The following is a 19,610-nucleotide window of genomic DNA, read 5'->3' as shown; positions in this document are numbered from 1 at the left end:
CTATTAGCTCACCCACCCAACCAGTCCAGCACCCAGTGGACTGGAGCTAACATTAAACTTCAGACAACCCCATTTATCAGTGGAGGGCAAGCTGAGAACATTTTTAAAAGTCAATGAAAGCAGTCATTCTATTTTCCATTGAAACTTTCTGCCTTTTTTTTCCCTTTTTTGCCCATTGTGTCACACCTCTACCATCTTTGAATCCAAATATTTTTCATACATCAATTTATTGAGGAATGGAATGTCTGAATAGTATATGACAGTTTTGTGTGTTTTTTTTTAAATCTGTACTTTTTTTCTCTCACCTCCCTGTTTCTCTAGATTCTCTTTCTCACTTCTCTCAGACTAACAGCCAACCTCTATTAATTCATCCCTTACTCTTACTATAAATTTTTACCTCTATCTTCTCTCCCTCTCCCTCATAAACATCACATCTTACACTACTCCTGTTCCCTCACTGTCCATCATTTAAAATGGTAAACCCTTTTAGCAAACTTACTGTTTATATTGTAGACAATAATTTAACACTTCATTTCTGTCTATTGTGACAAAACCGTGAATGCCTTAAGAGGAGCCATTTGGTGTAAGGTGGTATATCATTTGCATTGGGTGCTGTTAATACTGGTCTACCCCTTAAAGATGAGGTACTGAAAACCTTCAGGGACACTAAAAGACCACAGGGTAGAACTGTACTGCCTCAGCTCCGTACCACTAGATGGAGAGACACACAAACAACATGAAGAAACGGGGAAAAAAAATGCCTCAAACAAACCAAGGTGTCCCAACAATAGAATCCATAGACAACACAGTAGAAGAAATGTCAGAGAAGGAGTTTAGAAAATACATAGTTAGATGGATCTTCAAAATAAAGGATGGAATTGGAGAGAAAATACAGGAAGTGAAAGATCACTTCAATTAGGAGGCAGAGATTATAAAAAGGAATGAAGCAGAAATCTTCAAAATGAAGGAAACAATAAACCAAATTAAAAATTCAATGGAAAGTATCACCAATGAACTAGACCACTTGGAAGACAGAACATCAGACAATGAAGACAAAATATATACTCTTGGAAACAAAGTTGACCACACAGAAAATATGGTAAGAAACCATGAACAGAACTTCCAAGAAATATGGTATAACATGAAAAGACCAAATTAAAGATTTATTGGAATAGACAAAGGCAGGGAGATACAAACCAAAGGAATGCACAGTCTTTTCAATGACATATCAGAAAACTTCCCAAACCTAAAGAATGAAATGGTATATCAAGTACCAGAGGCTTACAGAACTCCAAATGTACAAAATTATAGCAGACCCACACCAAGGCACATTATAATGAGAATGACAAACATACAGAATAAGGACAGAATTTTAAAGACTGTGAGAGGAAAAAAAATCAAATTACATATAGTAGGAAGCCAATTCAGATCTCAGTTGATTTCTCAACCCAGACCCTCAATGCCAGGAGATCCTGGAATAACATATATCAAGCTCTGAAAGAAAATGAATGCCAATTGAGAATTTTATATCCAGTAAAATTAGGCTTCAGATTTGAAGATGAAATAAAAACCTTCCATGATAAACAAAAGTTAAAAGAATTCACAATTAGAAAGCCTGCACTATGGAACATTCTCAGCAAAATATTCCATGAGAAGAAATTAAAAAAAAAAAAAAAAAAACAAGGAAAACCAGCAAAGGGAGGAACTACACTACACTAAAGGTCAATCAAAGGAGAAACTAAGTCAAGTTAAAAACCAAAAATAAACCAAAATGGGAGTACAAATCATCTCGATAATAACCTTGAATATTAATGGCCTAAACTTATCAATCAAAAGATAGATTGGCAAACTGGATTAAAAAAAAAAAAAAGACTCAACAATGTGCTCTCTCAAAGAGACTCTCCTCCCAGGAAAAGATATCCATGAACTGAAGGTGAAAGGTTGGGAAAAACATATCACTCACATGGACTATGTAAACGAGTAGGAGTTTCTATGCTCATATCAGACAAAGTGGACTTCAAACCAAAGTTAGTCAGAAGGGAAAAAGAACCATGTTTCATACTGCTTAAGGGAATCCTACATCAACATGACAGAATCGTAAATACTTATGCCCCAAACAATGGAGCATCTATATATATCAAGCAAACCCTTCTCAATTTCAAGAATCAAATAGATCACAACACAATAATAATGGGTGACTTTAACACACCTCTCTCACCACTGGATAGATCTTCCAAACAAAAACTAAACAAAGAAACTATAGAATTAAATGATACAATCAATGATTTAGACTTAATGGACATATATAGAGTATTTCATTCATCATCCAGCGAATATACTTTCTTCTCAGCAGCACATGGATCCTTCTCTAAAGTAGACCATATGTTATGCCACAAAGCAACTCTCAGCAAATACAAAAAAATAGAAATCCTACCCTGCATTCTATTAGATCATAACGGAATGAAACTAGAAATCAATGGTAAAATAAAAAATAAAAGATAGAAGCTACTCCAACACCTGGAGACTAAATAGCATGCTATCGAAAAATGAATGGATAAAAGAAGACATCAAGGAGGAAATACAAAAATACTTAGAGGTAAATGAGAACACCAATGCAACATTTCAAAATTTCTGGGATGCTATGAAGGCAGTGCTAGGAGAAAAGTTCACTGCATTGAGTTCATACATTAAAAGAATAAAAAGTCAACAAATAAGTGACCTAACATTACATCTCAAAGCCCTAGAAAAAGAAGAACAAATCAACACCAAAAGCAGCAGAAGACAGGAAATAATTAAAATCAGAGCTGAAATCAATGAAACTGAAACAAAAGAAACAACTGAAAAAAATTGACAAAACAAAAGGTTGGTTCTTTGAAAAAATAAATAAAATTGATAAACCGTTAGCCACACTAACAAAGAGAAAGAGTGAGAAAATTCAGTTACTAAAATTCGTGATGAAAAAGAAACTATCACTACAGATACTACTGAAATTCAGAAGATTATTGGAAATTATTTTGAAAATTTATACTCAAATAAAATAGAAAATATTGAGTAAATTGACAAATTTCTAGAGACATATGATCTACCCAAACTGATGCAGGAGGACATGCACAATTTAAACAGATCAATTTCAAGCAAAGAAATAGAAGATGCCATCAAAAGTCTACCAACCAGGACCAGACAGATTCTCAATCAAGTTCTACAAGACCTTCAAAGAAGAATTAACACCAATACTCCTCAAATTATTCCATCAAATAAAAAAGGAGGGAACCCTTCAAAACTCATTCCATGAACCCTTCCAAACTCATTCTAACCTTATACCAAAACCAGACAAAGACACATCAAGGAAAGAAAACTGTCATAAACATAGACACAAAAATTCTCAATAAAATTCCGGCAAATCACAAACAAAAATATATTAAAAAGATAGTGCACCATGATCAAATGGGGTTCATCTCTGGAATGCAAGGTTGGTTCAACATATGGAAGTCAATAAACATAATACATCACATCAACAGATTTAAAGACAAGAATCATATGATTATCTCCATAGATGCAGAGAAAGCATTTGACAAAATACAGTATCTCTTCATGTTCAAAACGCTAGAAAAACATTGTAAAAGCTGTCTATGCTAAACCCAAGGTCAACATCATCCTAAATGGAGAAAAATTGAAAGTATTCCCCCTAAACACTGGAACAAGACAGGGATACCCTCTTTCTCCACTTCTATTCAACATTGTCCCTGAAACCCTAACCAGAGCAATAAGACAGATGAAAGAAATTGAAGGGATATGAATAGGAAAAGAACTCAAACTATCACTATTTGCTGACATCATGATTCCATATTTAGAAGATCCAAAATATTCCACCAGAAAACTTCTAAAACCCATAAATGAATTCAGCAGAGAAGCAGGATATAAAATTAACACCCACGAATCATTGTGTTTCTATAAATTGTGGTAAGTCAACTTAAAGAGAAATTAGAAAAACTACCCCATTCACAGTAGCCTCAACAAAAATAAAATACTTGGGATTCAATCTAACAAAAGAGGTGAAAGACCTCTACAATGAAAACTACAGAACACTAAAGAAAGAAATTAAAGAAGAACTTAGAGGATGCAAAAATCTCCCATGTTCTTGGATAGGCAGAATTATTATTGTCAAAATGGCCATACTACCAAAAGTGTTACAGATTCAATGCAATTCCTATTAAAATCCCAATGACATTCTTCATAGAAACAGAAAAAGCAATCATGAAATTCATTTGGAAAAATAAGAGACCCATAATAGCCAAGGCAATCCTTAGCAAGAAGAGTGAAGCAGGAGGCATCATACTACCAGAACTTAAATTATATTACAGAGCAATAGTAACAAAAATGGCATGGTATTGGCACCAAAATTGACATGTAGACCAATAGTACAAACTACAAGGCACAGAGATAAACCCATATAAATACAGTTTTCTCATACTAGACAAAGGTGCCAAAAATATATATTGGAGAAAAGATAGCCTATTCAATAAATGGTGCTGGGAAAACTGATAATCCACATGTAACAAAATAAAATCAAACCTCTGTCTCTTACCCTGCTCAAAAATCAACTCAAAATGGATCAAATAATTAGGCACTAGACCAGAGACCCTGTGCCTAACAGAAGAAAAAGTAGGTCCAAATCTTCATCATGTTGGCTTAGGACTTGACTTCCTTAGCAAGACTCCTAAAGCACAAGAAGTAAAATTAAGGATCAATAAATGGAATGGATTTAAACTAGGCTTCTTCTCAGCAAAGGAAACAATCCACAATTTGAAGAGAGAGCATACAGAATAGGAAAAAACCTTTACCACATGTACCTCAGATAGAGCCTCACAGATATATAAAGAACTCAAAAATCTTAACACTAGGAAAAAAAAAAAAAAAAAAAAAAAAACCAAATAACCCAATCAATAAATGGGCTAAGGAACTGAACAGATACTTCACAGAAGAAGAAATATAATCAATCAGTAAACATATGAAAAAATGTTCATCATCTCTTGCAATTAGAGAAATGCAAATCAAAACTGCTCTAAGATTTCATCTCACTCCAGTCAGAATGGTAATTAACAAAAATACAATCAATAATAAGTATTGGTGAGGATGTTGGGAAAAAGTTACACCATACATTGTTGGTGGGACTGCAGATTGCCACAACCACTTTGGAAAGCAGTATGGAGTTTCCTAAGAAAACTTGAAATGGAACCACCACTTGACCCAGCTATCCCACTCCCTGGTTTATACCCAAAGGACTTAAAATCAGCATACTACAGTGATGCAGCCACATCAATGTTTATAGCAGCTCAATTCACAATAGCTAGATTGTGAAACCAACTTAACTGCCCTTCAACAGATGACTGGATAAAGAAAATGTGGTACATATACACAATGGAATATTACTCATTCTTTCAGAAGAATGAAATTTACAGGTAAATGGATGGAAACCGAGAAGATCATCCTAAATGAAATAAGCCAATCCCAAATAACCAAAAGTTGAATGTTTTCTCTGATAAGTGGATGCTGATCCATAGTGAGGGTTGGGTAGGGAAGAAGAATGAAGGAACTTTGGATTGTACAGAGGGAAGTGAATGGAGGGGTAGAGTGGATGGGGATGGGAAGAATGGTAGACTGAGACAGATATTATTACCCTATATACATGTATGAAAAAAATTTTTTTAAATAAAAAAATAAAAAACAAATAAATAAATGAAAGAGAGGAAAAAAATCAGGAAAGTTTGCTCATAAAAAGTACCATACGGAAAGTGAAATGATAATTCACAGGCTGAAAGAAGATAATTGTGGTACCCATAATCAACAATGAAGTTGTATCAAAAACATATAAAATATATCAATCAGTAAGTAAATAGATTATTTATTATATTATCAATTATAATAATAAGCAACTATATAATTATAGGAATATGATATAAAAATTATAATTTAAACTTTTGAATTTAAAAAATTAAGAAAAAACAGGCAAAAGACTAGAACAGATATTTCAACAAAAAGAATATAAAAATAGCCCACATACATATAAAAAGGGTTCAACATCATTAGTCAATTAAAGAAATTCAATTAAAACTACAAGAAAATACCAGTACTCATCTATCTGATTAGATGAAACTACAAAGGCTGCAATAACAATGGGATTCTCTTAATTGCTAGTAGGAATAAAATTGGTATGACTTTCATTGTCATTTAAAAAATATTTGGCATTAACTACTAAAACTAAACATGTAAATATGTTATTATTCAGCATTTCAGTCCTGGTATATTTCATTAGAAATAAGTGCTTAGGTACACTAAAAGATAAGTATAATAGTATTTATAGAAACTATTCATAATGATCCCAAACTGAAAAAAAGGAAACTCAAACATCTGTTAACAGCAGAATGGATAAATAAATTGTGGAATATTTGTCCAATGTTATGATACTGAAAAATGAAAAAGAACTACAGATCCATACAGCGACATGGTGGACTCTTCCACATAAAATGTTAAGTAAAAGAAATAGGCACACAAAAGATAATATTAAAAGGTTCCATTTATGTGACGTTCAAAACAGATAAAATGAATCTACAATGATAAAAGCTAGAATAATATGTTGAAGGGTTACTAAGACAGGACATAAGGAAGAATTCTGGGGTGTGGGAAATGTTCTGTATCTTGATGGGGGTGAAATTTACATAGGTTTATACGTATGTAAAAATTCATCAAACTTTAAATTCACCATACATTTTAAATTGTCATTCAACAACTACACTAGGATAGAAAAGCCCCTGCCTTGGAATTTCAGCTTCTCTCAAACCAGATGACTGAAATTAGTCTTTGATGTTAGAAGTGTCTGTTTACTGGCTCAAGACAACTGTACTTACCTTCAATGATTTGGTCAACATATTTAAAGGCATGCTCTACATTTCCTTGCTCAATTTTTTTCTCAGCAGACAGAAAAGAATTGTGCTCTAGGGCTTGCTGCATTGGAGAAACAAAAAAACCAAAACGATTTTTTTTTTGTATCCTAATAAACGACTTGTCCTCCATCAGAATCCCAAGCTTCTACTCTATCAGATAGATCTTTACACACCGAGACAATTGGAGCCAAAACAGAGTGCAGAGTCAGCAGAAATTGGATTCAAGTGAATTACAGGCATTCACTGGTGACTCACTAATTTTTTTTAAGGATCTGGAGAAGAACTGTGGACATAAAACTCTATTAACATGGTCCCACCTCTAGACTGTGGAGTGATTATCTGAGTCAGCTTAAGGTGCCAACTCTGGGATTAGGGAGACTCACAGTAAAGAGAGGTCAAGGAGGGGGAGGCTGGGGTGGCAGAATGCTCAGGATTGGCCTTGTATTGGCTACCTGAATTGGGTCCAGAATCATTTGAAGTCAAAGACTCATTATGAAATAGCAGTTTAAGGTTGAAATCAAGTAAGGGAACAAAATGAGGACAAGGACAGACTGGTTGGGGTGTAGGTTTTCTACGAGGAAACAGTGGGAGATGAATTTGGAAAGGTAATTGAGGATGGTGTGGGAGTTAGACCTTATGTAAGGGACCCTGCTGAATAGGAAGGTGACCTGCTGAACTTGGGGGCTCTGATAAGTTAATAGGGCAGAAGAGGGGCTGAAATGGAAGACAAGAGCCCCTTTCAGTGGTTATTCAGACAATAAGGTGGTGAGGATGGGGCTGTAGGACAGAGAGGAAGTGGGAATGAAAAGAAAGGAGCAGAAGTAAGTGGTAGTTACAGGATAATTGGAAACATTTGGACTTGACAACTGTTGGGAAGAATGGGAGGATCAAAGAGGATGTTCAAACTGCATCCTGCTTAGGCATCTACCTGTCCATCTATCCCTCCATCCCACATCACCCAACGCACATGTATTGAGCACCAGCTATGGGTTTAACACCTGTAGGCACTGGAGGTATAAAACAACACAGCACATCCTTGCCCTCTTTAATAACAACAAAAACAAAATGATAACTAACATTTATTGATGGTATCTCCAGGGGTTCTTCTAAGTATTTTACTTGGATTCTCTCATTTAAACCTCACAAAGGTTCCCATTTTACAGATGAGGAAACCAAGGTCTAAGGAGTTTTAAATCACTTGCCAAGTTTTCATTTCATTGCTATTGAGAGGCTATTAAATGGCAGAGTATGATTATGAATCCAAGTAGTTTGTTAAGCAGAGTTTGTGCTTAAGCAACAAGTGGTCGGGGAGACAGAGGACCCAGCAGTCCTAATACCGGAAATGTTAAGATGTTTATGAGTTCCTGGGTGCTCTAGGTTTTCCCATGGACTAGCTTTGTTTGTGGGGTCATGAGGGCATTGCTCTGGTGTTGCTGATCTGTATGCTCAGGCAGGCTTTGGTGAGAGGCCTCAGGAGAAGTGGGCACAGGACGTTTTATTGCCTTAGCGCCTGCAGAAGCACTTGTGGAGAGAAGGGTTTAGATGGGAAAGTGCTCGGGATTCGGTCTTGAGGTGCTGATTACAGAAACTTTTCTCTAGGACCACAGATGGCACTGAACAAAGTATAGATGGGGCCCAGCTTATACTATTTTATGACTCCATGACTGAATTCTGCCCAAAATACACCGCCCTGATCTTGCTAGAAATGCAAAGGGGTCAGACTACCTCTATTGTGATAATCCTTGGTTCTGTGTCTTCGAAAGTGATCTTCACTTTTTTAGCTGCCTCTTTGGCATGAGCATAGGTATCGGCAGCCACGGTGCAGATGATCTGACCCACGCAAATGACCTGTGGGAAAGTCACATGCTGTTGATTAGCTAAGAGCCTCATCAGAAAGGAATCACCATTCACACTTTCTTACAGTTACCTGCTGGGTTTTCAGGTCAAAAAGGAAGACCATTTTCTACCTATGAGAATAAAATTTAAACCAGTGGCTTGACTGGGACTTAGGGGACACAAAAATTGGATGCAGAGCTTAACTATCTGACTTTTAGGATCTGCCTTCTGCTGTCCCCACCCTATTCTTCATCACTCCTGCAGCACTGGGTCCTCTGATCCATGCAACCTGAAGGTCTGCTTGCTTTCAATGTCTCTGCTCTGTGTTGCTTCTCTGCTATTCACGGCTATTCAGAGACTTTCCTTGATAAGATTTACAACTTCTGATCAGAATCTCAAAGGGACCCCTGATTGAAGAGAGAAGCTGGAGAATCAGGGAACTGGAGGGGTCATTCGTTTCCAGTCTTTGTGGTGTGAATGTAAATCTGTAGATGTTACAGCTACAACTGATAATCATTTTGGTCTTTCCAGCAAAGGGTTTGAATAATAAACCACACACAAATCACACACCTCATTCTGTGCATATAAAATCTCTCCATGATGGTTATTATCCCCTGGAACATCCTCTGCTGTGATCACATCAGCCACACCTGGAAGTGACAGGGCTTCTGAAGTATCAATTGATCTAGGAGGGAAAACATGAAGGTAGATATTAAGCAGGGGTAAATTCACAATATAAATGATTTCTCAAGTGGAAAAAATATATAATGAACATCATAATTAAATCATGGACCAATTTTCTATGTTGAAAAATATTAGTATTTAGCAGGTGTTCTAACTCTTGGTCATAGTTTCCTTTATAATTGCTTAAAAATGAGATTCCTTTCCAGAAGAAGAAAATGAATATTCCAAATTGACTTAAATATGCAATAGGCTCTCAATTTGAATGTGAAACTGTGAATGCATCTTAGAAACATGGGAACATCTTTTGTTTCCTTACATGATCTTCGCATGAGCTCTGGTGCTGGTGACTACAGCAAGGAAGAGTTCCTGGTCAAGGGAGGGCATGTCATCACAAAATACAGCTTCCCCTGTGGCATGTTTAATGGCCGATTGGTGCATGACTGGGTGACCAACTGGATCTTGTGGGGATTGGTAGGGATCCACACACTGTTAATGAACAGAGCAAGTTATTTTACACTCTATATACTCTCATGCCCTGAAAATTTGGTTTGATTTATCTGGGTTACTCACAAGTGAACAAAGAAACAAACAAAAACTATAGATAATTAAATATCCAGATCTGTGGATCAGGTTAATTAGGATACATGAGTACTATGGTAAGGGATATAGCTGGTTAGAAACCCCCCTATGCCCCCCAAAAAAGAAGACATCATTCCTGTCTTCAAGGATTCTGCAATGTCATTGAGGCATCAAAACATACATATAAACAGACATTAAAATATGGTGGACTACTTCATGTGACAATAAAGAATAATTCACACAATTGATAGGGTGTAATGAAAATATCTAAGTTCCTGGGAGATTCAGTCATTGTCATGAAGCAAGAAGGTTTCTAGAGGCAGTAAATGTTGAGTCAGGTTTTAAAGGATGGACTGACATTGACCAAGTAAAGGGGAAAATTTTAGGCAACAAAACTGAAAATCATGGAGAAGAGAGATTCAGAACAGAGTTCTTTGAGTAGTCTTGAATGAAAGCAGAGTAGCTAAGCCAAGCAAGTTTTGTGTGGGTGACATCAGCTGGCTTTTGTAGACTCTGTCTTTACCAGCAATAAATATATAAAGGGCAGATGTGTACCTAACACATACATAGACAGATGAAAAAATAAAAACCCTACCCACCAACCTGGAACATCTGGATTCCTTGTGGTGTTTCTATGGGGAAATCTTCTAGAGCACTCAGGAACTTTTCGGGGATATCAGGAAACTTCTGGGGATCCTGAAAAGATTATTTCACATTTAATTTTGCAATCTGAGCAACTAACATGGAAAAACATGTAAAAATGGGGTTATCCAATGTATTCTCCAAGATCTTAGATTGCAACTCTGTTAGGAGAAACAGAGTTCTCTAAGCTTGTGGCCTTTGTTTGAAGAATGACTACTGCATTCACTTGTGCTCACAGAAAAGTAAGGATGTTTCCAGGAGCCAAGACTTTCCTTCTTGAGAAGGTCAATCTCTCTCTCTCTCTCTCTCTCTCTCTCTCTCTCTCTCTCTCTCTCTCTTTTCCTAATTTTAGTTTAATTATTATTTTTTTAACTATTGAGACAAGGTATCACTAGATTGCTGAGGCTGGCCTTGAACTTGCAATCCTCCTGCCTCAGCTCCCGAGTTGCTGGTTTTACAGGCGTGTGCCAACTGTCAGGCTGGACAAATTGAATGAGTGCAAATATGTGCACTTCTAAATGAAGGCTATGCTTTCAAATCCAGGCCAATGTTCTCAGCCGTGAATCTCCAAGAAGCAACTGAGGAATGAGCAATGCTTAATATAGAAGGATGTTTAATTTTAGATTATTCATGATAGTGAAGAGAATGGAGTTAAACTAAATATCTAACAATAGGGAAGTGACTCAACAAATCATGGCACATTCAGATGCAATATTCTGCAATCATGAAAAATGGTTTTGTAGAAGTGTTTTTATTGACACTGAAGAAATATGCATCAGGGAATATATAGTTAAGCGAAAAGAAGGGCTACAAAAATTTATGTATGCTTCCAATTTAGTAAAAAAAAAAATTGAAAAGATCAAAGTGTATATTCCAAAATGTTAACAGTGGTAATAGATTATTTGGATTACAGTAGATTTTTAAAAATTTTCCTTCTCTATATTTTGAATTCTTCTATAGTGCTAGAATATATAATAATGTGCAATATATGAGAATATGTAATAATGAATAATAGATAAAAATAAAACATTTAATAAATTATAGTATATATTTGTATACTGAATATACTATATAATACATAATAGAATATATAATTGTATATAATATATATAATAACAAGATATATCAATAATATTTAGCATAGGAAACACTGCTATGGAGATCATTTTAAACTAGACTGGGTAAGAAAAAAATAGTTAACAGAAAATTTGAAGCAACTTAAAAGTCTAAAATAAGGAATGGATCAAATAATGGCATTGCCATCCACAAACATATCATGAATCATTCTGCCATAACACCATTGAAAAATGTTTAATGACATTGAAAGATGTTCACATTACTAAGTAAAATAAGCAAGCAAACTCTATTGAATAGTTGTTAATACACACACACACATATACACATAAAGAAGGGTTTAGAAGGACGTGCACTAAAATATTAATAGCAGTCAAATAAGGGTGATGGGGGTCATGAATCATTTTTTCCTCCTTTTAGATTTCCTTCCTTCCTTCCTTCCTTCCTTCCTTCCTTCCTCCCTCCCTCCCTCCCTCCCTCCCTTCCTTCCTTCCTTCCTTCTCTCCCTTCTTCCTTCCTTCCCTCCTTCTTTCCTTCCTTCCTTTGCAGCACTGGGGATTAAATCCACTGGTGATTTACCAGTGAGCTACATTCTCAGACCTTTTTTTATTTTAATTTTGTAAGTGGGTCTTGCCAAGTTGCCCAGACTGGCCTTGAACTTGTGATCCTCCTGTCTTAGCTTCCCAAGTAGCTAAGATTACATTAACTCACATTTTCTAAGTATTTAAGTATTATTTCATACAATTTTTTTTTAAATAAGGAAAAGGTATAATTTACCCACTGAAGGCTTTTTACCATTGTTGGTCAACTTCTTATCACATTTTAGCACTGGTCACTCACATCATAGGGCAAATGGAGTATAACAAGGCTGACTCCTTCAGGTGTTGGGGGTGCAGGAGGGGCGAGGTGGGAGGAACCAACAGGGCCCAGAGGCGGGGCTGGAGGCTGGGAAGCACCACACGGAGGGCGCCACGCCAGGTGCGCTCAGTCTATTATTAAAACCGGGCAGGAGAAGGTCTTCCGGTGAAGACCCACGCTCAGGATGACAAGGGACCCAGCGACCCAGAGGAATCACTTACCATTTTGTTCAGCCCTTGCCGCACTTTGAGGTAGAATTTGAAGAGTAAACTGATGAGGAGGGTGCGCCGGTATTCCACCATGCCACCCTCAGCTTCTGGGGGAATGTGGATCTCGTCCAGGACCCAGCGGCATGCGTCACTCAGCATCTCGTCCTCCCACTGTCTACCAGCAAGAACGCAAACATTTCACAGAAGGGGAAAGACGGTGCTCTGATTTATCATCTCTGGAACTCATGGTGAGATTTGGTTGCCATTGTGGTGGTGTAGGAAGATGAATTTTCTTTCTTTCTTTCTTTCTCTTTCTTTCTTTCTTTCTTTCTTTCTTTCTTTCTTTCTTTCTTTCTTTCTTTCTTTCTTTCTTTCTTTCTTTCTTTCTTTCTTTCTTTTTTTTTTGTCTTACAAGAAACTTTACTTTTTTTATTGTACACAAATGGGATACAACTTTCATTTCTCTGGTTGTACACAGAGTAGTCACACTGTGTGCTCATACATGTACATAGGATAATGATTGTCTCATTCCATTATCTTCCTTCCCCCAGCCCCCTCCCCACCCGTCATATCCCTCTACACAATCCAACATTCCTCCATTCTCCTTTAAGAGCTGATTAAATCTTTAAGAGGAATTAATGCAGTCGAGGGACTGGATTAGTTACTGTGACAGTAGGTTGATAAAAGGAAAGTTTGCCCCTGTGTCCTCTCTTCTGCAAACACCTGCTTGCTTGCTCTTCAACTTTCTGCTGTAAGTTGGAGTGGAAAGAAGCCTTTGTGGGTGAGATGCTGTTGGACTTCCAGCTTCCAGAACCATAAACCACCTGTCCTTTATAAACCCCTTCCTTTATAAATTACCTTTCCTTAATAAATTATCCAGTTTCAGGTATTTTGTTATAGCAATAGAAAGTATACTAAGACAGATAGATACTAAACTGATAGGACAAGGAAAGATGGAGTAACCATTTGTGAGTGTGTGTGTGTGTGTGTGTGTGTGTGTGTGTGTAGGTACTGGGGATTGAATCTGAGCTCATGTGTACTAGGCAAGTGCTCCACTATGGAGCTATAACGCCAGGTACCTGTAGTCATCTTTGAAGTCTGAACAAAATATTCTCAAAATAATTCATTAGCTTTTTTAAGCACCTGATGCAGGCACTCCCAAATTTTCCTTACTGAATTCTCCTTCATTATTGTTTTTAACTAAATGATTAGGAATATTGATTTGGCTTAAATAGCTCAAGTGAAAAACAAAAGGTAAACAAAACAACAAAAGCACTACTAAATCAAAGTCCTGAGACCTGGAGCCCTGTCTGTCTTTTCCTCTGCTCTGTCTGTACTAGACCAGGGTCCGGCACAGAACGCCAAATAAACATGGTAAATGACCAAATTATTGAAGATAGTTGGAAAAATTTCACAAATGAAAGTTTGTACAGAATTGTTTTGGAAGCATGGATTTATTTTCATATCTGAAAAATCTGGCATTAAATTTTAGTTTTTGACAAGGAGTGTGATGGGTTACATTTGTTGTAAAAGTGCAAGTTGGAAGAACTTACTTTCCAAATGCTAGAAGTCATGAGAGTGACAGAAAAAAGATAATTTGACATTTAAAAAAAATTTCATCTTCTTTAAGTGAAGTAAGAATATTTTCAGATGTCGTAAGTCCCAGTATTGGAGATATTTACTTATTTTACAGGTTAGTTACTAAAGAGGTATTGCCTTCTCAAACCATGTGATTTGTGCATAAACTTTACTAGAGCAACTTGCAATAAAAGAATAGTTTCATCTCAAGGCTTGCTTTTGGGTGGCTTGTATTTTCTGTATCCATTTCTGCGGTGCTTAATTTTTTTGGAGGATGTACACATGCTTAAAATGAGGAAAAAAATTCCCGAGTACAATTTTTATTAAAACATTAAAAACAGAATGGCCCAAGTTCCTCGTTCCAGACGTGCAATGACTTACCTCCCAACAAGCTGTCTGCAGGTTTGGCTTGCAGACACCACAGTGGGGCCTATGCTTCCAAAGAACATCTGGAGGTCCTGGATCATGTTTGTGTTGTCTTCAAATTTCACGCTCATCCCGGCATTGACAATGGCAAAGGCATTCTCTTGACGTTGGGCCAGCCGCAGTCCCGACACGAAGTGCCACTGGAGATAGAGAAATGCTCCAAAAACTTAGTGCTTATCGCCACTGTTCTGCTGCACAGTGACAGCGTGGGTGGTGATGCATAATGAAAACCATCCTGCAAATGATCTGCGCTCTCTCATAGGCACTGTTAGTGACGATGGCAATTTGACTACGTGAGTACTGTCCCATGTACTCTATGTGTAGTAATATTGTAATATTTTCAATATACTGGTGAGGAGGCAGGGTGTAAGTCACTTGCACAAGGTGACTCCATAGGGCAGAGCTGGGGTTCCCGAGCTGTCTGGCTCCAGAATCTCTGCTTATCCTCTGGGCTCTATTTCTTTCAACTCTGAATTGCCACCTGTGGCTTGGGCAAGTGACTTACACTGTTTGCATCCTAATTTTCTTTAAGATGAGAAATTGGGTTGGGTCGGATGGTGACTGGGGGCTGCTGTTGGGATGAGGGGAGAGGAGGTGCCTCTCAGACCCACGACCACATTTCAGTTGTATCTGTTTTTGCTTTGTGTTCTCTCCAAATTTCATTTAAATAAAAAGAGTTCCTACTATTAAAAAAAAAAAAAGCTGAAAACCACAGGAACACATGGTCTCCAAAGTTCTTTCTAGGTCTACAGCTGCCATTCTAGGTCAAATCTCATTTCTAGTGGCTGAGGTGGGGCAGCCTCTTGTGGCCAGCATCTTTGTGGGGGTGGGGGAGAGATTAAGTCCTGCCACCTGGGACTCTGCAGGATAGGTACAGAAAGCCCTGGCGGTAGAGAAGAGTTTGAGACACAAGGGTTGTATTTACTCTACTGTGCTATTTGGCGGGGACTTTCCATTCCTGCTGTCACCCTGCTCATTACCATTTCCCACCAGAATTACTGCCTTGGCCTCCTCCATGCTCATTCAACCCTCGGTCTTCCCCCAACCAATTTATGCTCATTCTTTCTACTGGATCAATATTCTTAAAATATCTCTTTTATCTAAATTTTACTTTGCTTTAAGCCTTCAAAAGTGGCCACCTGCTAAAACAGGTAAGTCCTTGTAGCAATTGAAGTGCTTGGTGATGGAGCCCAGCCTCGTTCCCTGCCTCGGCTTGCAGGCTGCTCCAGCTGCCCTGCTCCCTGCTGCCCAGCTCCATGTGTTTCTCCTCTCCGGATTGGCTGTCCCATGGATTCAGGTCTATCATCTTTTATGCTGACCCCGACTGCCTTCCCTCCCTTTGCACAACTCCAGGACAAGTCTCTCTGTCACCAGCTCTCCCTCTACAAGAACTACTCCAGTTGTTTGTCATTTCCTGTCCCAAGCAATTGGTCTCCCCCTCCCCACCCTACCTTTCAAGCCCCTCCTGTTAGATTAGAGACTCTGAGGACAGGACCCCATGACTTTTAACTCTTGTAGTATCTTCCAGATTGAACACCTTGCTGTGAGACGGAGTGGTAGATGCTTAAAACAATTTTATTTAAACAATTTGGTTAATAAATGCCGATTGACTTTGAAATACCTTTGTGATAATAAACTTTCAGCTTGTTAGAAGTTTCCCTAGCTGATGTTGACTAGGTACTCAATCTTGGCTGAGAGGCACATTCATCTGAAACCAAAAATTCTATTCAAATGAAAGACTCTGCTTTTTCAGGGCAGATGTACCCCTTAGACCCAGAAATAGGGCCCAGGATACTCTCAGGAGCCCACAGAAATGTTTTATTCTTAATTTCTTTTAAATCAAAAGAAAGAAATTAATATAATAATAATAATAATGTGTATAGAGTACTGAATGCAGCCAGGATTATATTCACCTTTACACAAACACAATCATATGTATATATTTATGGAGGAAGGGAGCCATTAAGAAAAAAATGCCCAGGATCCATGAAAGTCATAATATGAAAGAAAATCAAATGGCCATTTGGGAATTTGCCCCCCTCCCATCCCTGTGAGAGGCCCAAAGTCTCCCTGAAGCAGCTGGTTCTGAACAGGGGGACCATTCCCCCTGAAAGCCTGTTCGCAGCTCAGTCCCTCTGCCCAGGGCCAGCAGGGCTTCAGTGGGGCTGGGCAGTGGTTCCAGGAGCCCTCACCTGTGTAGAATAGGGGATGGAAATGGACAACACGATCTCTCCTGATTTCAGGTTGGCCTCTGGTGCTCTCTCAAGGAAAGGGCCGTTTAATGGAATCTGCCTTTCTCCTTCTGTTAAGGAAAATGGTCTTGATTAGGATGGACTTTTTCACTGGAGAATACACAGCAAGTGGCAGATGTGATGGACCTGTTGGAAAGACAGCGTGTAGGCTGGGAGCCAGAACAGAGGGGTCTAGTTCCAGCTCCCAACCTGGCTCACTGAGGCAAGTCACAGAAGTTTTGGGGCCCTAGTCTGCATAAGGACAGGGATGGACCTGATAAGCTGAGGAATCTTTTCTGGTTCTTATAGCACATTTCTACACCACTCACAAATTTTGTCTTTAAGAAACTTTAAAGTTATTTGGAAATGATCTACCACAATGTATATATTTCACAAATGGTAAAATTAGGGTCCAGAGAGGTTAAATGACCTTTCCAAAGTACTAGAGGTAGGACTTCTGGCAGAGGCAGAATTCCTGATATATCAACCTTCTCTTTCATTGTTTACATATATGGGTACACACACACACACACAAACACACACACACACAAACTTTTTCCTTAAATTTATCATATTCTCTTGAGTCACATTTTAAAAAAACATTAATTTTAATCAAAGAAAACTCTTATACACCAGTAGCCCTATGAATAATTTGTTTTTATTTCCTAAAATCTAAATCCTTTTCTTTCCTAAAAGTTCAAAGTGTCTGAATAAGGGGAGAAGTAATCAGCAAAACATTCCACAAATTTCATTTAGTTTAAAATGAAATTCTTATAAGAAAAATTGCCATCTTTATGAAACTCTGGAATGAAATATGCCCTAAGCTTTTAAAACTATGGAGAGATCGCCCATTAATATTTTTCTTCAACTACTTTGATACTATAATTTCAACCGCTCATACCTTGGTCAAATATTTTTTAAAAAAATTGTCAGGTACAATGAAGTATCCAATTTATAAGATATAGAACCTCTGGAGAGCAGATCAGCTGATCACAGTCTCATCCTTAGGTTTGAGGCAATGTACACATAACCTTATGAAGCTAAGTTAAATATCCTTGGGTCCCCAGCTAAGAATTTATAGCCAAAGTTGCATAACAGGCAGTGGTTAAGTGTAAAGTTGAGTACCTGAAGTTTGGCCTCTTACCTTTAGATACCAGATTGATGGTAGCATTTCCTGCTGCTAAAATGGGATTTAGGTCAGAGAAATTAGGCCGGCTCACCACATGTCCTCCTAAAGTCTAAATAAAAAGGATGGTGTTTAAAAAGATGCACTTAGTTGTTTGACAAATAAGGAATTATGTATACAGAGGCCTTGTGTAAATTTTAATTCTGTTCTTTGCTTCACAGAAAGATCTGCCAAAATTTGGAGGCAGCTAAATAGATTCAGACAACATATGCAAGATTCCCATTCTTGACCCCATTCTGAGAAAATATTCCTCTTCTGTGTGCTAAAAGGAGGAATAATTTCCTTGAGGACTGACTTGAATATGCATTTGTTTTTGGAGACATTCCTTCATAGGCGTGTTTACCTATGAAGAGAGCTACAAAGGGAAAGGAATGGGAATTTGGGGGCTGGTGCCAGCTGGTTAGGGTAAAGGGAGGGTTTGGCCAATGGGGAGAAAAAGCATCAGAAAACATGAAAAGGGTGGAGAGACTGCAGCCCAAGTAAACTGAAAAACTGGGATATGGAGCATTCACATTAGAATGCCTGTCTTGCTGCTGTGAAGTAGACTACTTCTCTGTCACCTTGAACTTCAGTAAAGGTTGTTCCACGTAGACTTGAACGGGTGCTCTCTGAGGACTTTGGGGACAGGTCGATACTGAGAGGAGCAATGCCATTCAGAAAAGGGACATAAGATGCAGAAGGTGAAAACACAGAGCGGATTTTGAGGATCAGCAGAAGGGCCAGAGACAAATAGGAGAAATGCATTGACCCCTGACCTCAACAAATCCTGCTGATCTACCTGCTGTATGTGGAATGGGAAGTGGTCTGAACCAATTTCTCTTACGTTTTCCCCCTATATTTTTTATTGGTGCATTATAGTTGTACATAACAGTGAGATTTGTTATATATTGGTACATGCACACAATACTATATAATTTGGCCAGTATCTTTCCCCAGAATTTCCCCTTTTCCTCTCCTCCTTACTACCCCAATCCCTTTCCTCTACTGATCTCCCTTTGATTTTTTTTTTTTTTTGTAAGTCTTAAATAACAAGGAAACCCCAGTAATCTAGACAACTTGGAGAGTCCAAGAATGCACATGTGGGAAATACATATTTAGAAACTGACCTTGGTGCAAAGGCCTAAGAGGAGAACCAGCCATCAACGAGCAATTTAGAGGCATATTTCATATATGGTGAGAGCTGGACAGTACCTTAGAGAGAGAGTCCATTTGGTTGGACCTTAATTTCCCAAATCAAGAGACAGTGGTTTAAAGAGATCAAATGGCTTTTCCAGGATCTTACCATGCATAGGTAACTGGGACAAGAATTTGGGAACTAGTATCATAATCTTGTTATATACATTCCTCATTTGAACACACCCACCCA

The 19,610-nt window shown here is 37.9% G+C and overlaps 1 protein-coding gene across 1 annotated transcript in view; it reads right to left on the bottom strand.

Moving 5' to 3' along the window:
- Window positions 1–19,610, bottom strand: part of LOC306657281 (aldehyde oxidase 4) — a 64,444-nt gene that overhangs the window by 24,255 nt on the left and 20,579 nt on the right. Inside the window, exons 12-20 of the mRNA XM_079133122.1 lie at window positions 18,203–18,296; window positions 17,020–17,129; window positions 14,783–14,967; window positions 12,836–12,998; window positions 10,644–10,736; window positions 9,778–9,947; window positions 9,348–9,462; window positions 8,667–8,789; window positions 6,906–7,002 (exon numbers count right to left, since the gene is read on the bottom strand). Of these exons, the coding sequence (XP_078989248.1) occupies window positions 6,906–7,002; window positions 8,667–8,789; window positions 9,348–9,462; window positions 9,778–9,947; window positions 10,644–10,736; window positions 12,836–12,998; window positions 14,783–14,967; window positions 17,020–17,129; window positions 18,203–18,296 (1,150 nt within the window). The remainder of the gene's footprint in view (window positions 1–6,905; window positions 7,003–8,666; window positions 8,790–9,347; window positions 9,463–9,777; window positions 9,948–10,643; window positions 10,737–12,835; window positions 12,999–14,782; window positions 14,968–17,019; window positions 17,130–18,202; window positions 18,297–19,610) is intronic.

Source organism: Sciurus vulgaris, assembly GCF_902686455.1.
Source record: "Sciurus vulgaris genome assembly, chromosome: 3".
NCBI lineage: Eukaryota > Metazoa > Chordata > Mammalia > Rodentia > Sciuridae > Sciurus > Sciurus vulgaris.
Note: the sequence above shows the minus strand (reverse complement) of the source record. Positions and strands in the feature narration are given on the sequence as shown.